This window comes from Sipha flava, unplaced genomic scaffold (genome assembly GCF_003268045.1).
Source record: "Sipha flava isolate LNK unplaced genomic scaffold, YSA_version1 88_pilon_pilon, whole genome shotgun sequence".
NCBI classification, from domain to species: Eukaryota; Metazoa; Arthropoda; class Insecta; order Hemiptera; family Aphididae; genus Sipha; species Sipha flava.
The window spans coordinates 188,618-206,400 of NW_020273630.1; the positions used below are offsets into that span (position 1 = coordinate 188,618).

General features: G+C 28.8%; 1 protein-coding gene across 1 annotated transcript; it reads right to left on the reverse strand.

Annotated features, from left to right (window-relative positions):
• Nucleotides 1–647: 647 nt before the first annotated feature.
• Nucleotides 648–8,417, reverse strand: LOC112693552. The gene is made up of 4 exons (XM_025568667.1): nucleotides 7,955–8,417; nucleotides 2,568–5,218; nucleotides 1,111–2,500; nucleotides 648–1,034 (listed from the first exon to the last, which is right to left on the reverse strand). Exons 1-4 carry the CDS (start codon nucleotides 8,324–8,326, stop codon nucleotides 702–704), a joined length of 4,746 nt encoding a protein of 1,581 aa, XP_025424452.1. The 5' UTR covers nucleotides 8,327–8,417; the 3' UTR covers nucleotides 648–701.
• Nucleotides 8,418–17,783: the final 9,366 nt, after the last annotated feature.

Consider the following 17,783-nt stretch of genomic DNA (forward strand, 5'->3'; position numbering starts at 1 on the left):
CATTAAGAAATTTCATCCCCTCATTGATAATAAAAATAAGAACACAATTTATTTGTCCTTACTAACTCGGGATACATCGCAATTAGTAAATTGCGGGGAATTGATAACAATGAAAATACAAATGTATTTTAAATTTAAATTTACTGAAAACTATACACTTTTTTGAATAATAATTTATGAATAATATCTTTGTAAAAAATGTTGTTCCATATTTAATTATAAACAGTTACTGTTTTATTATTATAGTACAGGACAGTTTCTTTGACAAAATTATCACAATTGTTACATCAGTACTGATTTATAAGAATGTAGTACTTATATAATAATTATCATATTATTATTGTATGAATAAAACATATTTTATTTATTTATCATGACATAAAGTGTAATATATTACAATAATTAATAAAAACGTAAATATGAATATTGAATATAGCTGTTACATTGCCAATGTATTATTTAAAATATTTGTGAGGGATTTATACTTGAAAATAAACCCATAGCTTAATATTAATATTCATAACATACTTGAGATGACAACATGAAATATAGTTGTATTATATCATAAAATATTTTGGATGTTGAAAATTTTATTTTATATTTACATTTGTGATTAATTAATTTACTATAGTAAAAATTAATCTCAGTTGTACACAAAACATATTCACAAAATAAATTATAGAAAAAAAAAGTGTCTAAAATTACATTATTTTCTTATTATCTCTTGAGCCAAAATAATACCCGCTAAATTCAGGTTTCTTAACCATAGAATATGGTTTTTTTCGTTTGGATTCGTGTATATCTTGATCTTCGTCCTCAGCATTTTGAGGACTTTCTTCACTTTCCTGTTGATACTGAGGCTGTTCAACCGGTTCTTCTTCACCTTCTGGTTCACCTTCTTCTCCGTCTTCTTGGGGTGATACGTTTTCGTATTCAACTGCCTCACCGCTTTGTTCTTCTGGTCTTTCGTCGACCTCTTCCTCTACCGGAATTTCTGTAGTTGTCGTTGTTGTCGTTGTGATTCTTCTTCTCTTCTAAAATGAAAGCATAAAAACAATATATAAATAAAACTCATGGAAAAATCATAATATTCTAATATTCTATACAAACCTCTTTTTTTCTCGGCCTTAATATTTTTGGACAGTCGGGCTTCTTTGGCTCTTCAGTAGGGACGGCTTTAACTGGTTCTTTACTAGGAAATTTAAATTTAAACCTATGGTTAACGGTAGGACTGAATACATTTTTGAACAAATCTTTTGTAGAACTCCCTTTAAATCCAAATTTACCAATAGATTCTTCGGCAACACCATCCTTAACTTTTTTTTCCAAATAAACAGGACCATTGATCAAATCTGTTTTCGTGTCTTCTTCATTTTTCACTTTTATAACTTGCATCCATTTTCCATGTCCAGTATCTGGATTAATAACGTATATCAATGAACCTTTTTTATCTAATTGTGATCGCTGAACCTCGTTGGTGCTGTTAGCTACACTATCGTTATAATTTATTATTTTAGTTTTGCTATCTCCGAATGCTATTGCTGGTAAAAACTTTGGTGTCGTCTCATATTTAGGTGTAGTAGAAAATGCTACATTAATTTCCTCTGGTAATGATTCCGACTTTTCTTGATCGGTTACTAAATATTTACTGCTGAATACCTGACTACTTCTACTGTGAAATGGAGGATTGTGTACTACTCTTTTTACCCTAACTCGCGGCCGTTCTGTATGATAATAATAGCGTGGCTCCTTTCTTCTTACATCCACATTGACAGAAATATGATCTCTTTTATCTCGAAAACTTGTCCCGTTTTTTGGCGTGTACATTCTAATCCTTGCAGTAGACGAGGATATACTCACATTTGTATCGGCACTAATACTAAGTTTTCTTTGTTTCGGTTTTTGTAAGTCTACACCTTTCATATTTCTTTTAGTTCTTCTGTAATTTTGCGATTGATATCTCTTTACTCTTTCGCCACTATTTTTATCAACTACTGTTGTAGTTTTAAGTTTGTCTGATGGTGTCATTTTAATATTGAAAAAATTATGAACGATTGGTGCAACCAAAACATCATCGTCATCGATAAAAAAAGAAGTAATAGGATTAAGTACATCAAGTAAATCAGGCTCATTTGATTCTTCATTAATTTTCACCTTCTTCAAAATTTTTTTCACCCTGGGTTTCTTTAATTTTTGATATTTTTTTTGCGTTTTCGTTATTTGCGGTGGCGGAAATAGACCTAAGATTTTGTTATCGGTAAAATGGTGTTCTTGAATGGTTGACTCGGTTTTTGTTGGTATAGGGTGCTGTATTGAATATTTTAGTATATGTTCATCATTTGAAGAAACTTCCGAATCATTTTCTTCAACATTTATTTTTGAATCGTTAGTAGAGACTACTGCCGAAGATTTTGTAGGAAAAGTTAAAATTATTGGTTCCGGAATTATTGATTCCATATCGTTTTTCTTATGGTTGGCGGGTAAACTTTTATTTTCTGATCTGTAAAATATGAATTCAATTAAATATAATAAATTTCCATGCAGTGGTATTATATTTTATAATTTACCTTCGATTTCGTTTATCGTTATTAGGAAACCAATGAGGAGATATTAGCTCATCGGCAAAATTCCAGTGGACATGTGGCTTTCCTGGTTGCATTTTATCCTCTTTTTTTTCTGAAGGTTTCTTAACAGAGAATAATACTTCTGGAAACCCAACATCTTTTTCTTTGAAAATCGGATTGTCTAGAGGATCACTTCCAAAAAATTTCGTTTTAAAGCATCCGATTTTATCACCAAGAGCGTTTACTCTAACAGTATTATTAGAAGGTTCACCCTTCCATTCACCGTCATCAGTTCTTTCTGGTAAAATATTAGTAGGTGCAGATATCTCATTACATTGAACATTATCTGTAGAAGCATAGAATTCCATGCCCCCAGCAGTTTTTCTTGGTGTCAACAGTGGATTCGTTGCATACCTTATTGCCGATTCTTTTGGGGCGTTTTTATAGTGGGAATATACAACAGTATCGATAGGAATTTCAGTTGTAGTTCCACTTGAAGCAATATTAATTAATTCCAAATCCCTTCGTGTTCTTCTTGGATAGTTATCGTTAAGAAGTTTGGCCAAATTATTCACCCGTTCATTATATTCTAAAGGAAGTGGACGATAAGAACCTGATTTATGGAGTCCTGAAAAATGTGCCAAAGTTAAATTTTCAACATGTCGGGTATTTTCATCCTCAGATTTATCTCGACCCCTGTGTCCTTCTGACATATTCTTTATTGAGTCCTTTGGCAAATGTGGATGTCTATTATTATTCCAATATACACTTTTATTATTCAATTTTGGACTTTGTGTCGTTGCTTCAACTTTGACTCCACTATATCGGCTTCCAGATGGAAAATGATCATCGTGATATACATATGAATAAGGATTATTCATTTTTACAGACTTTTCATATGGTATTAATCTATATATGGAAGAAGGATTAGTACTAGTAGTACCAGTACTTTCGGGTCGTTTATTAATTTCAAATTTCGGAAAACTTTCAACTTTATTCAATTTAGGAAAATTATCTGCTAATAATTGAGTAGTTTGGTCCCTAGTATTAGAATGATTTTCCCAGCTTTCAGTGGTCTCAACTGGTTGTTTATGAACAATGTTGGGCCTATTATTGAATTTTGAATATTCAGTAAGACGTGCACTTTCGTGTTTTATAATACGTGGAGGGCTTTCATTTAATTCACTATTGAAGTGACCTTTGTTGGTATTGCTTGGTGGTCTTTGTACATAATGATTATCATCTCTAATTGGATGTTTAACATTTTGATAGTTTGGATAAACTTCGTACTTTGGATAAATATGTAGACTTGGATCTCCTCTTGAATCAACATTATAATTATTTTTTTTGAGTCGTGTTATAAATGGAGCGTCATAACTTTTAGTGGGATTAAAATTTTGAATACTTGTAGTTGTAAATCGAGGACCTACATTTCCAAAGTTTCCTAATCCTATTTCGACGTCTCTATGACTTTTATATTTCTGCTCTCGATATGGCTCGGATTTTAAATTACTTTTATAACTTTCTAAAGGTCCCGATGAAACGGGTTTATTTTTTTGTCGTTGATTAGTGGCACTTCCATCATGTTTAATACTATGAGTTACCTCTATCTTAAGTGGTGTTGTTGATTCTTTGTATTTATTATTTGAAGGTAAATGTATGCTGTCATGCGATAAGGTCTCTACGGGTGACTTGATTTTTTTAAATTTTGGATTTATGGCACTTCCATCATAATTAGTCTGGGGAATAAACTCATAATTTGAATGTAATGGGCTCTTTGGATTGTCATCATTAACATCCGAATTTTGGAGTTTTGGTCTTAGTTTTCTACTTGGCTTGTTTGATGACTCGGGTGCCAACAAATCAGTCGGAAATATATACTGATATGGTGTATCATGATTTATTGTGTACCCATACTTTGTAGTGTGACCATTTTGCTCGTATAGCTCGGAGTTCATTTTTGATTTCACTGGTTTTTTAATCTCAGGCTGTAAATTCTTATAATTTGTCGGTGGTGATATCGGTATCCATGGAGAATTATCATAACTTGCTATCGCATCCGTTTGAGTGTTTTTTTCATATAAAACTTGAGGTTTTTGTGTATTATTCTCTTGACGTTTTCTCGGCCTAGTTCTAGTTCTGTTTACTTTTTGTTCGTTTTTAATCTGTTTTGTCGTCGTATGACGAAGGTTATCATACCTCATAATTGGTCTGTAAGTCGTTGGTTCTACATTATCTTTAGTTTTACTAACACTAGACACTCTTCTAGACTCTGCTCCTTCTTTTTTACCATCTCTTTTTTCAACTTCGGTAAAGTTTTGTACAACGATTGTTTTACCTCCATCAAACTTCGTATAGTTTCCCGAAGATTTTTCACTTATTGGGTTGCTATCATTAACGGTTACTTTTCTTTTGTCACCATCGTCTTCATATCTAGTTTTCTTACCTGTGGTCGTTTTAAATCGACTCCAAGTTCCGCGACCAGATGGTGCAATTGATGCTACGCTGTCTTTAGTTTCTTCGGTATAAAGTGAAGAATTATTTGGTCCTAAAAATTCTATGCTTTGATTATCCTTCACTTCTTCTTCGACCTTTAGCTTTTTTGAACCCCCGTGGTCATATGCAGCATCTTCGTAGCCTTGTTCTTCGTACACCTGTAAGAATTAAAAATATTAATAATAGTATTAACTTTCTATTTTATTTAAATAGCGTGTGTGTAGTAGTGCGTGTGGAATTCACAAAATCGATCGATTTCCCCCCTATTGTTCACGTGAATAATATGCAGTTGACATTAATTTGATTTTCATTTATGTCAATAGGATACGCCATTGTCCACCAATTTTTCACACAGACCGGTATATTAATATTATAATATACTCTGCCCACAACTATAATTTATAAGCAACAAATGAAGCAACAATGTTTTGATGTAAATATCACTTTATATTAGAATATTTATTAAAAAAATAAAAAATATCTCTAATCTGTACTGATAAACAATTAACCGTTCTAAAAACTATATACAAGAGCTTTATATGATATTATTTAAAATTTGAATGAATAGTATTAAGTATAGTATAGTCTATATTTTGAGATACAATACGGAAGGCCTTGAGTACAATTATGGGGAAACAAAATAAAATAATCGTGAAATCGAATGTGATGTGGTTTTAACTTCATAATTACGCGGTTTTCGACTTGTCATATATGATAACAAAAAGTAACGTTCTCAAAAAATCATATATTTATCTTATAAAATTAGATAGTTTTAAATATAATAGACATTGTCAGTTAAATCGCATTGTACGGTCTATATTGTACCTTATTTTTAAAAAAAAATATGTAACAAACACTCATGTCATGTTATATTTTTAATAAAATCCATTCAATGAGTTAATAAATCATATATAAAAAATAAATTGTATTATTTCTTGTTTATTAAATAATATTAACTATGAGTACACTTGTACATTATAGTTAACTTAATACGATGATCTATATTAAGATATCTAATATTAAACACATTGATGTATATAAAAAAATCGTAATATAAAATAAAATATATAATTTAATATATATTAGAATCAATAAAATGTTATAAAATTATAATATTAAAATAGCTAATTCAAACTAATTTAAACTCTAAATAAATTAAAATTTTTTAATACAAATTTATATGTTGATGTAAGAACAAAAATCTTGTAGTTATAATATTATTAAGAAATGTGAATATTATTTATTTTTAATTATTATCAAAGCACTTTTTAGTAACTAATTTCACACGTTTCAATACACGATTCATTTGATATATTTGTAAATAGTATATAGGTAATTAAAACAACTTAAGTAATATATTGTGTTTACTTATGGTCATAGGCGGACATTTGGTTGAATTTGGTTGGGGGGGGGGCTATCATAATTCAATGTAAAATAACCTGCAGGGAATTCGCCCCCACACCCCTTTCCCATACACAAGTAAAACGAATTACTATTAAAAATATAGATATATTTTAGTTTTATTAAAAAAAAAAACACTAAATAACGTATATTTAAAAATAATTAGTATTTTATTTTATTGACAAATATCTATTTGTATCAGCAAAGATATTCAAAATATCATCGCTTTTTAAATTTTTCGATACATCTTTTTCAATATATAATATTTAAAAATCGCTGAACCTATCTTGAATCAACGATGTCTTTAGTCAAGTTTTTATTTTTTTCATTGCACTGAAATTTCTTTCGCAAGTAGTCGAACTAATTGGTACTATTAATACTACTGTAAATAGTTTTTATTATTTTTAATTTTACGATTTTCAAAAAAACTAACAGATAATTATAAATTATAATAAATTATAAAAACAACGAATAAAATTTCTCACAAAGTTTCGATTTTGGAGGGCTAAGGCCCGACCTGAATTTCGCCTATGTTTATGATTATCGTTTACGTAAATTTACAAATTTACAAAATTTCACAAATTTCTTAAAATGTGTGCACTGATCAAAAACTTTTGTACTCTACCTAACCTAACATTAGGGATATTAAATTGGTATTCAAAAGAATATAAGGAATTCTTATAAACTTAATTTTGTGCCAACATATTTAAAATATTCTGTTACAAATTTATTTGATTAATTTACTATTGTCTGTCTTATTGAATAATAATACTATTCTACAAACAACTTAAGATATATATATATATACATATATATATATATATATATAGTTCAACAATCTTTGTGTTACATTAAAATAGTGCTTTTAAACTATTTTACTAATCTAAAATTATATATTTTGTTACTGAATAATCTTAAATTAATATATTTATCTGTAGTTGGTAGTAAGCATTATTATCACGTAGAAAAATGATATTAAATTTAGCACATCGATTTGATTTGGAAAATACTGAGACAAACTTAGGGTTGTTTCTAAAATCATCGTCTAACCATTAATATACTATACAATATATAACTATAGAAAATTACCATTATATTCAACTATATATTTATCGTTCACATATTATTATTCAACAACTATAATGGTATTTAAATTGTATAAATAATTTTTCAAATTCAATCGCTTATAATTTATCATTGATGAATAATTTTAATTAAGAATAAGAAAAAAATCAATGATAAAAGAAGTTTTTTGATAATTATAAAATATTATTGATATGAAGACACTTTAAAATTGATTTATCAGATGCTAGAGCTCAAATATTATAAGCTTCGTAATGTTAATGAAATTGATTTAAAAATAAATAAGTCATATCTCTTGGCCCGTATATTCTACAGATTTGAAATTTTCCGTAAATAAAAAAAAAAGTTCTACCAAAAAGATATCGTAGTTTAATAAATTTAAAAATTCCGATATTTGTTTGTGAACTTACTTCTTGTGTCTTTTTGTGCGTCACGACTTCCCTGAGTCTCGGTGCATTCGCCACCTCCTCCGAAGTGGCTGCTTCTTCCATCGCAGCCTCTTGAGGTAGCCTTTTAACAGCATCGTACCTTCTGACCTGTACGTAAGTCTGCTGAGGCACAAAATCCAACTTCACACTAGGCGGTGGCGTTCCCAAGTCGCCGACGATCTGAACTCGGGTGGGCACGTCTTTCGGTAATTCGTGTTCGGACACATAGTTGCGGACTCCATACTCGTCGCCATCATGAGGTTTATTGTCATAACTCTCGGGTAATACTGTGTGCACGTTTGACGACAGAGCGACGGGACATATTACGCACAACACAAGGCGTATCAGTAGCATGTTATGTCGGCATGTCAGAAGCGTTGTCGCGATACTAAATCACTTTTACTAACTCGGAGCGGTCGTCCGGGGAAACCTTTCTCCGGAGGCGATTGAAGGGAAACTGAGAAAAAACATACAATGATAAAAAACAAATAAACATTGATCAATGTGGAAAATTCGAGCCTCCGGAACTATTGGTTGGTATGCGGTTATAAGATTATCGTCCGGTTCGTTAGCCGCAAGTGAAAACAATTAAAACCATGACAAAAAAAATAAAAAATAAAATAAAATATAAATAATAAAATAATAAAGTAAAGAAAGAAGGAATAATAACCATTGTTGTAAAATGATCAACCAACGACAAATAAATGTATATGTATATGCTTTTAACTATATAGATAATAATGATTTAACAGCGAACATATGAAAATCAAATTTATCTAATAAATTGGTACCTAATTAAAAATATTGTCATAGAACTTATACCGCTAGTATGAAAGGCTGTGCTAACCAAGTGTACAAGAAGTTCAAATAATTTTGGCCAAAAATTTAGGCTGGCTTTATAAATCAAATTTCAGAAAAAAAATATCATAATAATTACTTATACTATAATAATACTATAATAATTTACTTATTTTAAACATAATACAAAACATGTCTTAAACAATAACTAAAAATAATTTTAATAACATTTTTGTAGTTAAGCAAAACTCTGGACAGTTTTCTGATATGAAATTTGGGGAGAGGGAGCAGCAAATTGATTTGTATAAATATAATATAGACGAACAAACTGGTCAGTGCGGGCCTGCTGGTATGTTTGATTTTCCTTTTAAATATTTCAAAAAGTTGATAAACGATATTACCGCATCATCAATCTTATCCATTTGCAAACATTATTCAATTGTTTCATTTGTTAATAAATCATTAAAAGTTATCTTTTGAATCACTAACAATTTTTTTTTTCTTTTTTACAGATCAAAATACACTAAAATCCGCTTATTACGATACCGTACACAACGATATTCTGGATAAAACTATTCCTAGTCATGTATTTGATTGGTTTTATATCTCACATATGTAATGGTTTCGTCATCCGGATAAAACGATCTGATTCTTTAGGTCCCTTAAAGGATTCTACTGTACCTTGTTCTAATTAATTCCCTAAGATTTTTATTAACAAAATTTAAAATGTACACTGATTATTCTGAATTAAAATTGCATCCGTAGATTTTCAAATAATGATAAGGCAATCATCAAAAAAAAAAAAAAAATGGTCATTAATATAATTATTTTCTCTCCTATTTATAAATCATGTTACTTCTTGGTATATATTTGTAAAAATTATGATAGATAATAATTTGTGTTAATCCAGGATTCATCAATCTCAAATCCATCCTTAAAATGAATTTATTTACAACTAATAGCAATATATTTATAATGAAAGAGTGTTCCATCTAATCACCCAAAATTTAAGTTACCTCGATTTTATATGATTATATTTTAATTTATAACGTTAATAAGCAATAAAGTGTAAAACAATGTATTCTATATAAAGACTAAACTTAAAATGTTAAAAACTTAAAAAACTTAAACTATAATGAAAAATATATTATTGATTGAATATACATTGTATATACATAAAATGTTTTCTACTAGCGAATTCGTTACTGAAATATTAGACTGACGGTCTGCAGTTTTTTTTTATGACCATTTTTATATATTATAAAGGTAACTAATAATTGAGTTATCCGAGTACCTACATTCAATAATATTTCTCGTCATTATTTGTCTCAAAAAATCGTCCTAGATTATTTAATTTTAGTCATCCTGAATAATTTTGTCAATAATGTATTGACTGTACGTGCGTAATAAGATGGTTAATATTTTTTTGACGTAAAAATATGAAGTATGAACTACGGTGACCTATAGACAGCGTTTGTTCAAAAATAGGCCAATATATTCAATTGTTAGTTGACACTGATGGCTACAATTATTTTCTATAATTGGAAAATTTTTGTATTAAATTTCAAAATACACTTAAGCTATACAAATTAACACAGTAATAAGTTTCCATTAAATTGTATTCTTCCTAGGGAGGACTACTTCTTGATATTTTCGATGAAACGCTAGAGTGGGAAAGAATTCAATCAAATTATAAATTATTTTTCTTTACAAAAAAAAAAAATAACAATTATTTGTTATGGTATCTATGAGTACAGACCAAAATGTGTGTTTGATACTCATTCAAGTAATTTTACTAATAAATCGCTTGTTTTTTTAAAACAGTGCGTTATTAAACAATTGTATACACTATGGATCATTTGCCATCGAAAACTATTCTGCTTCCAAATTTACATTGTGTTCATTTTATCAAATTCTATACTGGATGTACCACATTTCATTGATTATTTAAAAATTTAATTGATCCGCAATATAATTACACAACATATGTTAACTCAAGTCTAGAAATTAACAAGTTAATAAATTAAAAGTTAAGTTAATTTAACTTATTTCATTACAGATTAATTTTAAACTAACGTATTATTTTTCATTCATCTCAATTAAGTTAATTTTGATTTTCAAGACCAGAAAAATATTTTTGTAAAATACCGCATTCGATAACAAACTCATGGAATTTAGAAAAATATAAAAATAAAAATTTTAAATAATTTTTAGATAACACCATAATATTTATCACGATATTAACCATTAAATAGGGGTCCCGCTGGTCTCAGAAAAAGTTTTAAACAACCGTTTTAAAACTTAAGACTATTAAATAAAAATAGCCATGCCACCCATGAATTACATTACCATTGTCATGAAAAGTGGGCGTAAATGAATATTACAAAAATAGGTACATATTATCATTGAATAAATAATTTTAATAGTAATTGTACTCTATTATTATTAGAATTATTCCATAATCTATGATATTATTAAATATTATTGAACAAGAACAGAAATTCAATAGTTGATCAACATTTTGAAATGACTCTTTTATTGAGACTCAATAGGTATTTTGATTAACCTGTCCATTGTATTATTTTATTTGTTTGGATTTTAATAAAGTTAAATAATATTATATATTTATTTAAATGTTTTGTATCTACTGTATACATTTATTGCCTGTATAATTTTATGGTTACACTTTCAGCTGCAGTACTTAATTATTTTTAGTATTCATACTGTAATTGAACATTAAAAAGAATACTTTTTTAACTTATATTTATCATGTATGATTTGTATGAAAAATAAATAATAACAAACCATACATAAATTACCATAAATTTGACATTTGAGTGCTTAAAAACAATCCCAATGAAGAAATGTAAATTTTTCTGCATTTTCATTATCGTTAATGTTAAATAAGATCTATTGTAAATTATTAATATATATACATCACTTGTATCTGTGTTTAATGTAAATGTTTTTTTTTTTTTTTTTGTAATTAACTTAACTTATTAATTGAAGTTAAGTTAAATTAATGATATTTTTTAACTTAATTGATGTAATTTTTATGTGCATTAACTTAATTATCAACTTAATTGAACATGAACTCAATTAACTTAACTTAACTGAGTTAACAAATATTATTAACTTGCCAGCCTTGCATTAACTATTCAACTTACACTTTAATTTGTATAATGTGTCGTTTTATTAAGCACTGTAAGAGCTCATTTTATTTTAGCATAATCGTACCTTAAAACACTGAAAAATTATTTATCCAAGCAATGGTTGATTTAAAATTAATCTACTTATAGTTTTCAATTGGTTTGTATGAAAAAAATAATTTCTATAAAATGTTCTTTGTAATAATTTCTAGTATGTTTTCTGTCATTTTTTTTTTTCGTTATGGGTAACACTAACGAACGCGATTATAGAATTGTACCAATACATTCCACAGCTCTCTATATAAACCGTATGATTCTTGTTATAGAAAATATTAGGATATTTAAGCATAAAATGTAATAATAATATTTTTTAATCATTACCAAAACTATATCAGTATAATAGTATCCACATGTGTATTGTACATTAAAATACAACATAACGGTGATAGTGAAAATTTCATACATCATATTACGGGAAAACGAACATTTAATTCGTTTGTCATTGTATAGAAATCCGGAAATAGTTTTTATGTTCATCCGAAATTGCATTTTGTGATATTTATTTGGAAAACTAAGTCTGTCATTAGTTTGACATTGAAACATTTAAGAAATCGAATATTTTCTAACTTATGGAAAATGGGTACCGATGAATTTTAAAGACGAATAGTTACTTTATAAGCATAATCGTACATTGCACGAAGAAAAATAAAATTATCTTACCGTAAAATTAAATGTATTTGATGAAATGTAAATCAGTTTTGACGAAAAATCATTCTTATTACTATAAAATGTTTTTAGTTTTTCTTTTAATATAGGACAAAATTAATTATTAGTTATTATTTATATAATATAAAACAAAATGTTTACGTGTATTTTATAAAACTATAGAATAGAACTAAACAGTAAAAATAAAACACATTAGAGTTTCGTAACCAAAATCATTAATTCAAAGGTTTTTGAAAATACAAGTTATTAACTGTTATTGATAAGGTACGACAGTGGCGTATTCAAGGGGGGGATTCAAATCTCTCTAAAACTCTAGCCCTTTTTTTAAATGTTATAATATAATGTTCTTAGCGTGAGGGCGATAGAAACGTAAAAAATAAATAATGATTTGTTTGCAAATGATTCCCCTCATACAAATTTTATATATACACCACTGATATACGAGTATGAAATATAATAATAATTATAATTCATAATATTATGAGAGTCATCTGCTACTAAAAATTTGAGTGATATTAATGTTATTAATCCATATATATTTTATTACTGTAATAAATTTACAGTATACATTGTACACATTGTGTACATTTCTATAAAAAAATATACATTTTATCGTTATATATGGTAGTAAATTGTTTGATGTATATATTCAATTTAATTTACAATGAAAAATACTAAAAAAAAAATCTTATTTTTCGTTGCTAGTTGCTATTAGATAAATTGTACTCACCTCTGTTGTATAATCGTATACGGTATCGTGGCAGTTTATCCTTTTCAGTACCGGATCTAAGTCTCAGGCGTCCGGGACGCAAATAGCAATTTAAGGCCCCTTAAAAAAAATTTGCTCAGCATAACACTTACATATTCAATTAGTAGAAGCTCATTTGAACTTAAGGCCTAAGTGCATTGCACCCCCTGCACCCCCACTAAATCCGACACTGGTACTTTCTAGAATCCAACCCCTTAGATTTTTTTCTTCGACCAATTATAAATATAAACAATTTTTTTTTTTTTTTTATTAATCTGTAATAAACATCGACAACTAGGCCATTAGTACACAAATTTTTTTTAGTTACATTGTTAGTATTTTAGTATTTACATGATAACATTAAATTAAATTGTATAATTCTGTTTTCTTTAAGAATAAAATTAAGTTTTTAACGTCCTATGGATTTGGTCCTGGTGCTTGACAAATTTGTTCTGAAATGTGGTATTTATTTCGATACTGGTTATATTTTTGACATTCTGTAATGATGTGGTTGACCGTTAAAAGTACATTGCATGAGTCGCATAGTGGAGGATCGTCTTTGCTCATCAAGTAGCTGTGTGTAAGGTGTGAGTGTCCAATTCAGAGGCGTTTTATTATGATTTCTTCTTTTCTACTGAGTTCAGGATTTTTCCATGGGTTTATATTGTTTTTTATTTTATTGAATTTGGTGCTGAGTGTTCGCCAGTGTGAGTGCCATTTGTTATTTGAGTGTAGTTTAATTTCGTTCTTTGCATCTGCGAATGTGATGGAATTTATGATTGCAGTTAATGTGGAGGTAATTGCATTATGGGCTTCTTGGTCAGCCATTTCATTTCCAGGAATACCTATGTGGCCCGGAATCCATACAAACTGGATGTAAATATAAATGATATTATAAACAATTATAAATACTCATTTTGATTATATTCCAACTTGATATTATTCAAATAATAAAAAAATAAATATAAATTTATGTAATATTATATGTATTTAGATATAGTATTATTATTTATTATATAATACGTTATACGAACTCTTATATTATACAGAGACAAGAAAATACCAAATGTCATGGGCATGATGTGATGCAGTAGCTAGCCGCAGTTACCAATCGACGTTGTGGTTTAAATGTCTTATGTGTCTTAAGCTACACAATGTGTGACCACTAGAATGTTTAGCGACAAAAGCATACGTTCACAAACAAACCATGAGTACCAAAACATTAGAAATCGTAACCCTAATTGTACACTTACCAGCTACCGCTACACTTAATGGCCTAAGCTAGTGTAATAATTAATAGTTACTTATTTATAGATTTTTTAAAATGTAATTTAAAACAATATTTTAATTATTTTTGCAGTTAACTAAATAACGAACTCTAAATATATGAAATATAGGTACAACAAATTCGGTTTATTTGACAATTTATAATTTTTAAATACATTTAAATATATTATAGAATATATTAAAAACCAAATACTATGAATCGGTATTTCTGTATTTAATAACTAGGCATATAATACATACTTACTATTTACACTTACCTATTATTTAATTTTTACTTATATTAAACTTATATTATAATAGTACTTATTTACTAAACTGTGACTAAAATAATACCCAATTTCGGATAATAATAAAATACCAATATATTATAAAAAAGAGTCGATGTTTATAAGCCCTTTAAAAGTTTTATTTATAACTTTTAATTTTTTTTTTATGTCTTTAAGCCCGGATACATTTAGGAAAGAGCAACAAATTATTTCCTCCTTTTGATACCTTCTTAGAATTTATTGTTTCTCAGATACAATTTATTCCTGAAGGTGAAACTGTTTACATAATTTAATTTAAATTTCTAGTTAGTTGTACCTATACTTGAACGTTCTGGTTTTAGTTCTCAAAGTATTGTCCGCATTGACATGAGGAGAAAATAATTTTCGAGAGGTATATAACTTTTTTTGTTTAATTATGTGGTTACGATATATTATTCTAATACATTTGGAGAGGACAAAGAGAAAACGAAAAATAAGTTAAAGAAACTTAATACGCTTCTAAATACACGCACGTAAAAATGTCTCAGATTTAAAAATACAAATCGTATTAAACTCTGCAAAACGTTACTCCGGCACTAAATATATACGTAGCAGAAAATTGTCCGAAGATTATATAAAATATTTTACCCATTTTTAACTAAATAATATAATATTACATAATGTATATATTAGTACATCAAGGTTAATTTTAATTTTTGTAATATCTTATTTAGTACGACTATAAAAAAATTAACAATAAAAAATAAAACAAATGTTATGTCAAAATTAGCTAAACATAATTTTTGTAAGTCATAAAAATATTTACTTTGACTTTATTGTATAAGCCTACGCAGTAAATATTAATAGCCCTTGACAAATCATTATAAATATATAAATATTATCCTTCGTCGGTTTCAGAACAAGCAGTGTCATAAAAAAATATCACCAATTCCGTAATCAAATGATCTTTATAATGGCTTACCTAATTCCGTTATTCTCGTTGCCTAAAATTATACTTGTTTTCTTATCAATATTTTCGGTTGTCTACGGCCAAGGATTTTAATTTTGATTGCGTACATACAGTTTTGAAATAATCGTGTTGTTTTGTTAAATAAACAAAATAAAAATTAAACAAAATCTTAGAAAAATGTTTTGAAATATTTTCAACAACAATGCCTGATAGTAACTGGTTACTTAAAGCTACTAAACGCACGTAACGAGTTAGTGTCTTCTCCGGTGAGTGTAAGTTGTGTACCGGTAAAAAGATCCCGATAACATTATACGTAAGTTGTGGCCCGTGTTTCTAGAGATTTTAAAAAATATTAAAAGCGATGTTTTGATAGTGTTACAGAATTAAGGCATCGGAAACAGAAGAATATATTAAAAATAAATGTAAGAATCAGAAACTTAAAAAAATAACTGAAATTTAATTTGTGAGGAGGCAACTGAACAACTGTTTCAATAAAGATTATACTAGAATAAATATTTAATAACGTAATACTATACAGTTTCTGGCCGATAACGTCTGTCGCAACGATTGTTGTTGTCAAAGTCGACGGCGGCAAATGCATTGGGCTAGGTTCGCGCAGACGCGCGTCAGTTTATCGCGCGTACTACCGTACACGGCATTCCTGCACATGGTTAAATAACGCGCGTCGATCGCGGTAACGACGCGGCACTCCGGTTCCGCGCGTGGACGCACGTGACATCGCGAAATGACGGAACACCGGGCGATTGCTATCGGACCGTTCCGTCGACACGCGCGTTTCGCTGCGATTTAACGCTTTTCGTCGCGTTATTTTTATCAGCTCATTGGCGTCGTGGCGTCCCGGAGCGGGCGACTCGACGTGTCCGTCTGGTACGCGACGGACTCGGCATGTTCCCCTGGTACGCGGTGGACTCGTTATGTGGAAATTTCGCGCACAGTGGGACGGGATCAATTCTATTCGCGCCAAAATTCAAAAACAAAAATTGTACACAATACGAGTTACGATAGTAATTCGATTATTAATAATCATTTTATCAATAATTAAATTATACTTATTCTTTACATCATTTTCACGGTCTTAAAATTCTTTGATCTCATCGTACTTATTACGATTTGAATTGCAATTAAAATTCCCATGACCCATGGCGCAACCGGAATATTGTTAAGAATTGTGAGATATCTACGCTTAGTTATCGTTTTGATATTTATAGTGTTTGTAAAGCCGCGTCCAGACTAAGAAATATTTGTCGAAAACATGTGTTATCAACAATGTTGTCGACAAAAATTAGAATTTTTTTCTAAAATTTGTCACCGACAATTATGTCGGCGATATTGTTATCGAAAAAATTTTGTTTTCCATCCGAGGTGGGAAAAATTCGACAAAGTTTATAAACATTGTCGCTGACAATGAATTTACACGTCCAGACCGGTCAAATTCTGTCGATAAATATTTAGTAAATGTATCATATTTATTTATTTATATATTTGGTTTTCGTTCAATTTTGCCTCGTCCGCCTATACGTTGTGCATATTTTTATTTTATTTTATTATTATTTTACTCTTATATATTATATTAAATTAAATTCTCCAAATAGACCAATGTCATCACGTTTAAGATCAGTCATTAAATCATTACCACTATATTTCTGCTATGTCTAACTAGGATGAACCCAATATCTCTTTTTGGAAGCATTTTTTGCTTCTAAATTAAAAATTACACAAGCACATGTGGCAATCGCCACGTCATTCTCGTTCCACATTTTATCCAAAATTAAAATGTTTATCAAATATGTTGCTTTGGTGTGGACGCGCTTGTTATTTAAATTTTGTCGGTGACATTTAAAGAAACATTTTGTCACCGAAATTAGAG